This window comes from Octopus bimaculoides, chromosome 9 (genome assembly GCF_001194135.2).
Source record: "Octopus bimaculoides isolate UCB-OBI-ISO-001 chromosome 9, ASM119413v2, whole genome shotgun sequence".
NCBI classification, from domain to species: domain Eukaryota; kingdom Metazoa; phylum Mollusca; class Cephalopoda; order Octopoda; family Octopodidae; genus Octopus; species Octopus bimaculoides.
The window spans coordinates 23,254,832-23,262,661 of NC_068989.1; the positions used below are offsets into that span (position 1 = coordinate 23,254,832).

A 7,830-nucleotide genomic window follows, 5' to 3' on the forward strand; every position below is an offset into this window, starting at 1 on the left:
TATATATATATATATATATATATATATATGCACACACACACACACCCATCTGCTTTCTAGGAGAATCTGAAAAAGCTATCAGTAGTATCCTTAAATCAACAAATAAAATAAATGTCAAACCACTGCATGCTTCTTCAGGTTAATTAGTAATGGAAATTACAAAGTTACTTACTAGTTCCAAAATATATAAAGATAATCCACTGATAATGATTAATTATTATTAGCTATTACTACTAATGCAGCAGACTGACAGATACCCTATAAAAGATTGTGAAACACAGTCCTAAGATATGAAACACTAGAGCAGTTAGTAATTACGAAATAGTCTTTAACCACACCACCCAGGGACAACTTATGCTTTTAGGTGCAGGTCTGGCCGTGTGGTAAGAAGCTTGCTTTACAACCACTAGGTTCTGGGTTCAGTCCCACTGCAGGGTACCTTGGGCAAGTGTCTTCTACTATAGATTCAGGCTGACCAAGGCTTTGTGAGAGGGTCTGGTAGACGGAAACTGAAAAAACCCTGTCGTGTGTGTGTGTTTGTTTTTGTTCCTCGTCACTGCTTGGCAACCAGTGTTGGTGCATTTACCTCCCCGTAACTTCGTGGTTCAGCAAGAAATCAATAGAATAAGTACCAGGCTTAAAAAGTAAGTACTGGGGTCAATTAATTCAACTAAAAGATTCTTCACGGTGGCACCCCAGCATAGCTGCAGTCTAACGACTGAAACAAGTAAAAGATAAAAAGATAACTGCTAATTGTTGTTCTAAAAACAATGTAAGCCTACCAATCATATATATCAGTTACAAATTAAGCATAAAAATGTAATGATTATAATCTGTTTTTAACTTATACAATGATTATAAATATAGGCATGGCTGTATGGTTATAAAGTACACTTAGCAACCATGTAGTTATGGGATCAGTGCTGCTGTGTAGCACTAAAAGTATACATCTACTATAGCTTCAGGCTGATCAATGCCTTAGGAGTCAAATTGGTAGATGGAAACTGAGAGAAAGCCTGTTGTATTATCGTATTTTAACATCCACTTTTCCAATGCTGGCATGGGTTAGATGGAGTATATTGAAGCAGAGTTTCTATAGCTGGATACCTTTCCTGTCACCTAACCCTCAATTGTTTCCAAGTAAAGTAATATTTCACCGTGGCCAGACATGTTTTCACAGAATATTGGAAATGAATGAGTACAGTTGCATAAAGAAGTGCCAATCACTTAAAGTAGAAGAGGGAGACCCAGGAAGACATGGGATGAAGTTTTGAAGGCTGATCTGAACACACTGAACCTTACAAAGGAACTGTCAGGGGACCAAGATATGTGGTGCACTACTGTACTTGAGAAGACCTGCTCACCACAACAGAATTGAGATCCCAAAACCAAGGTGCCACGTAAACAGCGCTGGTGCTGGTGCCACTCAAAAAGTACCTGTGATGGGGCCACATAAAAAGCACCCAGTACACTCTGTGGAGTGGTTGCATTAGGAAAGGCATCCAGCCACAGAAACCAACCCAAAACAGACTATGGAACCTGGTGTAACCTAATGATGATGATGAATGACGCTATATGACAGCAACACTCATTTCCAACCATCACGCAAATGTCAAGACAAGGAGATAAAAACATAAACACACACATACATATATATATATAGATGTGTGTATGTATGTGTGTTAAACTGACATTCCATGCATCGCCGTTAAATACTACCTGAGAGAGAGAGAGAGAGGAAAAAAATCTCTGCTTGCAATCTCCAATAGGTAGATGTCTCAAAACTTCAGCTTTTGTCATGTGATGACCAGTAGAATGAAAAGAAAATCACCTTACTTAGAAAACAAGTAAGGGTTGGTGACAGGAAGAGCATTGGACTACAGAAAGAGTTCCTTGACAAGTTTCATCTAACTCATGCCAGCATAAAAAAAAACTGACACAAAACCAAACAAATGAACTACAATTAACAACCAAGTTCAGTGAATAGAAAGAAACCCAAACTATAAAAACTGATGACTATGATCAATAGCAATCTAAGACAAGTCTGTTGTAACCAATATGAAGGAATCTAACATAATTAAGTAAAATCTCTCCTGGTAATCTCACATACTCACAATAGCAGAGACTGGTCCTCCTCTTTAGGACCAGAAAATACTTCAATCCCTTTAACCTCCTACAACGGAATATTGCTTCCACACATACAAACAGACACACAAGACTGTATCCATAAAAGAATTCATCTAGCTGATTAGCAGGACATTGCTGGTCAACAGTCACCAACCTCAAGGTCACAGAAATGTTGGGTCTTCATTGCTTTTTCTAGTATTACTATAGTGGCCTCTGCTTGTTAGAGCATGTTATCTTTGCCGCCCCTCCTCAGACACCTCTCTCAACACTCATCTCTCTTTTTCTTATCAACCATATTGTTGTGTCCACCCATCCACAAGTACAACACTAATATCCCTCGAGAATTCACTCTTTGTCCACATTTTTCTTGCAGCATTCAGCATTTCAAGAGGAAACTTTGCCTAGGATAGCCTGTGAGAGCCTTGAGCAAAGATCCTTCCAACAAACTGACTCATTAGGAAAGAAAAAAAATTCTGAAATTTTCCATGAAAATTATCGATGAAGCTAATAAGTAACTTTAAGAAAAAGGTTAGCAAGGCTAATACTAACTTTCTCTACCTTCATAACCACATTTCTTCACTTCAGCTTGGGTTGGGTTCTCTCCCATAGCTCTCAGTACTTCTCCAAGTTGATATGCAGATACTTTTCCATCTCCCTTTTCATCAAACAAGTTGAAAATGTCAAGTAAATCTAAAATGACAAAATAATATAACCAAATGAATGAGCAGTATATATTGTGAAACTTGGAGATGAACCAATTTTGCCAATGAAAACACATGCACAATATATTTGGTTTTCACTTCAGCTTTATCATTATTATTATCATCAATTTAGTTTCTTTGTCAAAGCTCTTTTGGCACACGTCCTGTGACCTCTTCAGTGACTCTCTATCCTATGTGTCTTTGCTGAAGAGGTCACAGGATGTGTGATGAAAGAGCTTTGAAAAAGAAACTAAAATAATTATAATAAAGCTGAAGTGACTGGCAAAATACGATCATCCCCAAGTAAAACAAGAGCTGTTTCAACATACGATTTCACATCAAGAATCTTGCAAAACATTTACATAAATATAACAATACATTTTGACAACTAAGATAGTAAAAATTCAGTAATTTAGACTCATTTCAAAAGGAGTTCTTAAAAAAACGGTCTCTGCATTTATTCATTTAACAGGGAAGCAACTTTTTTTTGTTGTGTTTTTTTACGATTGAAGAATTTGATGCCAACAATGAGAGTAGGGTCATAAACAAAACAGGATTTTTTGTCTGCCACATATATGTGCATGTGGTTTCCAACCACATGGCTCTGGGTTCAGTCCCATGCATAGTACCTTACAGCCCTGGGCTGACCAAAGGCTTGTGAGTGGAAATTGGTCAAAGGAAGCTGAAAGAAGCCCATCAAATGTGTGTGTGTGTGTGTGTGTGTGTGTGTGTGTGTGTGTGTGTGTGTGTGTGTGTGTGTGTGTGTGTGTGTGTGTGTGTGTGTGTATGCATGTATGTATATCTATATGCATATATGTTTGTGTTTATCTCCCACTACCACTTGACAGTGTTGATGTGTTTACATCCCCACCTCCATAACTTAGCAGTGCAGCAAAGTGAACCAATGGAATAAGTAGAAGACTTTAAAAATAAGTACTGGGGAGGGGATCATTTAGCAAGCACAGTTTTTTTTCTTTCTTTTTCCTTTCCTTTCCTTTTCTTTTCTGTCAGCTCAGACTTTATTGTGGTTTGGATTGGTGCACACTGTGTATTTGCTGTTGAAATATCTGCCAAGACTGCTGAATCTGGGAGGTTTTGTATTTCCTTTTCCATACTCTGTATAACAGCCAACCCAACAATATAGAACAATTAAATATACATTTTTATAGAACTGACCATCAGTCTCTGTTGCTCGAGTTAAGCTCAATATTTCACAATTCTATGTACTAGTTATTGTCATGTTCAGCTCTGTAGTTCTGCTCCTACTTCCCTATCAAGGAATCTGTATTCTACACATAAATTAATCTCAATGATGATGTATCTTTAATACTTGTCACTGAAACTATCATTAATATTATTATTATTGGCAATGCAGTGAGCTGGCAGAATTGGTAACCAAATTCTGCTGAGGTCTACTTAACCTTTCAAGGTTGATAAAATAAGTACCAGTTGAGTACAAGGATTGGTGTAATCAACTTACCCCCTCCTCCCAAAACTACTAGCCTTATTATTATTATTGGTGGCAAGCTGGCAGAATCACGAGAGCATTGGACATGATACTTTGTGATATTTGTTCCAGCTGCTTAGGTTCTGAGTTCAAATCCCATCAAGGTTAAATTTGTCTTTCATTCTTTCAAGTTTAATAAAATAAAATATAATACCAGTCATGTACTGACACCAATGTAATCAACTAACCACTCCCCCTAAAATTGCTGGCCTTGTGCAAAATTAACATTTTGAAGCAAGTTTTTAATTCAGATCACTTTAAAACAGTTAAGTTTATACAAAATTGAGAACAGACTCAGGTGGTTTGAAATCAAAACAGTTAAAGTCTTGTGCTCTTGAAAAACAAGAATTCAAAACTTTAAACTTCCCACTTATCACAGTAATTGAACATTTGACTGGTTATTTTCAAAGCAGACCTTCACTGATTCCTCCAGATTCCAGACTTCAGAATTTATTCTACTGGTTACATTGCCTAAATGAAATAAGTTTCTATCCAATTAAAAGAAGCTTCTCTAATTACATCGTATTTTTGGTCAGTTTTAACCATTACTTCAACTGACTGGAATAGTTTCATTAACAAACACACCACTACAGACATCCATTCCTAAAAATAGTACTGCAGGAAGTGTCATGATTCAATCAAGTCTTACATTATATTTCTATCCTGTCTCAAAATAAAATAAATAAATAAATAAACCACTGCTTACACATGAGTAAACATTTCATTTATTATCATTATGCCTACATGGAAAGTAGCAATACATAACACTTCACTAGAAGGAAACCTCATCATAGGGTATTTATTTCACTGCTTAACCCTTTGATAACATTATTATTTTATTAGCAGAAGTAAGTATATGCTAAGGCACACCATGCCAGGATTTTATTTGTCGCACATAGTGTTTATGTGATTAATATTACAAGTACCATTAAGACAATAAGCTGGCAGAATAATTAGCAAGCAGGGTAAAATGTTAAGTGGCATTTTGTCTGTCTTTATGTTCTGAGTTCAAATTCCACCAAAGTTAATTCTACCTTTCCGAGTTGTCAAAATAAGTACCAGCTGAGTATTGGCGTTGACGTAATTGACATACCCCATCCCCCAAAATTGCCAGCATTGTGCCAAAATTTGAAACCATCACAAAACATTTATTAGCAATTAAAACAAATAGATGGCAGATATCAATGTACTTATACAATAATGAAATACAATATAAAGCACTACTCATCCATCAGTAAAGAATCCTTTATCATCATTATTTAACATCCATGTTCCATGCAGGAATGGGTTAGATGGTTTGACAGGATCTATCAGGTCAAAAGACTGCATCATGTTCCAATTTTTGCTTTGGCATGATTTCTACGGCTGAATACCCCTCATAGTGCCAACAACTTTACAGTGCGTACTGGGAGCTTTTTTTTTATGCTACCTGCACTAGTGAAGTCACCATACAATTATAAAGACTAAGGTCCCTTTTGACTGAGAGGGGTTACTCTAGAGAGGAAAGTGGCTTTATAGTAAGGGATGAGGGGTTAAACAGGCATGGATAACCTTTTTATGAGAAGCAGGCCACTCTAGACATAGCTCATTATCAGCTAAGCCACACTACTAAAAAAAGTTGATGGTAATTTTTTGTTAGGCATACCATTCAGAAAGGCTTATCAACTGTAGCTTGCTCATTACTGTGTTAAAGTACAAGGGACTGTTAATCCAATTTAATTAACAGCAAAATAATGTTTAATGAAAAAAAATAAAACCATTGAATATTTTCATTCTGAATCTGAGATATATCTTATAATAAAGCTATGACAACAAAGCTAAGAACTTTAAATGTGTAACTCTTGACTTAGCTAATTCCATAGCATTGGTTAACTCCTACACACTTGGCTGGAACAAAATCAGCACCACCGTATCTTTTTCCTAGTATTTTTATAGTATAATTATGATTGTTTTTCTAAACAAAGTCATTTGTACTTTAATATAGTCATTAGAATGTGAGGGCGTGACTAATGGTCATGTTGCAAACAATATTCAATACAATAAAAGTAGACAAACAAAGACATGGATATAAGCAGTGGAAATACATTTTGGACAGAGCTGTTCGCATGAGAATTTCTTATTCTCTGATAAATGGCTCTAGCTGAAACAGTTATTTCTTCAGCTCACAGCAATCTAACATAACCTCATTTATTGTACCTTCTACCACATTATGTATGTGTAAAATGTAAACACTAACACAGACCCTATGCTATAGGCTGATGTACACAAACCAATACAGACCTGAAAGGTATGTACTATATATAAGAGGTGTATACATAATGACATCCTATATAGACACAAATGCAAAAGATTCTACACAGACAACACAAACATGAAAAACCCTACTGAAACACCTGCATACTCTTTGTAGACATGTACACAACACTTTTATGAAGACAAATACAACTTAACACAGCAACATAAATCTTAAATAGATTCATATGCAACAAACACTACACAGGTAATACGCAACAAACACTACAAGGCGGTACTGAAAAGTTCCTGGCTTTGGGTAAAAGAAAATACAGAAAGATCAGTTAGTGATGATTTTAATCAACATATTCCCCTCTCAGATTCACACACTTATTACAGTGGTCCTTCAGTTTTTCTAAGCCCTGTAAAAGAACCCAGAATGTTGGTCCTCCAGCCAGGCTGTTCGCGATACCCTTGAAGATAGGAACTTTTCAGCACACCCTCATACATATACACCAAACCTCACACACATAACAACTCTACACCAAACCCTACACACATAATGAATTTTATGTAGACATGGACACAACCAACTCCAAACACACTCTCACAGACTTAATACAGAGATACAAGTTCTACACAGACAGAAAGAACCGACACTACTTAGATGCAACAGGCCCAATATAAACGTGTACACAGCAGACTATATAGATATATACACAGACACATTCATAATATATTCTAAGTTGATATGTATGCAGTAGATTCTAATCACACCTACACAACAATTCCTCTACAGACACATATAAAAGAAACTCACAGCTATGGTCACCCACCAGTGTGAAAATAACAGCGGACCTTGAAGCAATCCAGAGAAGATTCACAAAGAAGATCGTCTCTTTGCAACTGCTCAGCTACTGGGAAAGGCTGAAACAGCTAAGACTCTACTCCCTGGAAAAAGGCAGGAGAAGTATGCAGTAATATACATCTGGAAGATCCTAGAAGGAATTGTGCCAAATTTTGGCATTGAAAGCTACACCAATGCCAGAACAGGACGACACTGCATAGTGCCAAAGATCCCAGCAACGTCATCGCGCTTCAGGACCAGTTCCTGCAACAGCCTAGGTTTCAGGAGCCAACACCTTTTTAATATTCTCCCAAAGAGCCTGAGGAACCTGCACAAAGTAGATGTAGGCGTTTTTAAATCAAAGCTGGACCTCTTCCTGTTGAGAGTCCCAGATGAACCCACCTCACAGCAAGAGG

The 7,830-nt window shown here is 36.8% G+C and overlaps 1 protein-coding gene across 2 annotated transcripts in view; it reads right to left on the reverse strand.

Annotated features, from left to right (window-relative positions):
• Positions 1–7,830, reverse strand: part of LOC106868944 (myosin-2 essential light chain) — a 29,856-nt gene that overhangs the window by 13,218 nt on the left and 8,808 nt on the right. Inside the window, exon 3 of one of the 2 annotated variants that reach the window (XM_052970503.1) lies at positions 2,686–2,817. In XM_052970503.1, coding sequence (XP_052826463.1) covers positions 2,686–2,817 — 132 coding nt within the window. Of the gene's footprint in view, positions 1–2,676; positions 2,818–7,830 lie in introns of both variants that reach the window. The other variant, XM_014914418.2, reaches the window with a different exon arrangement.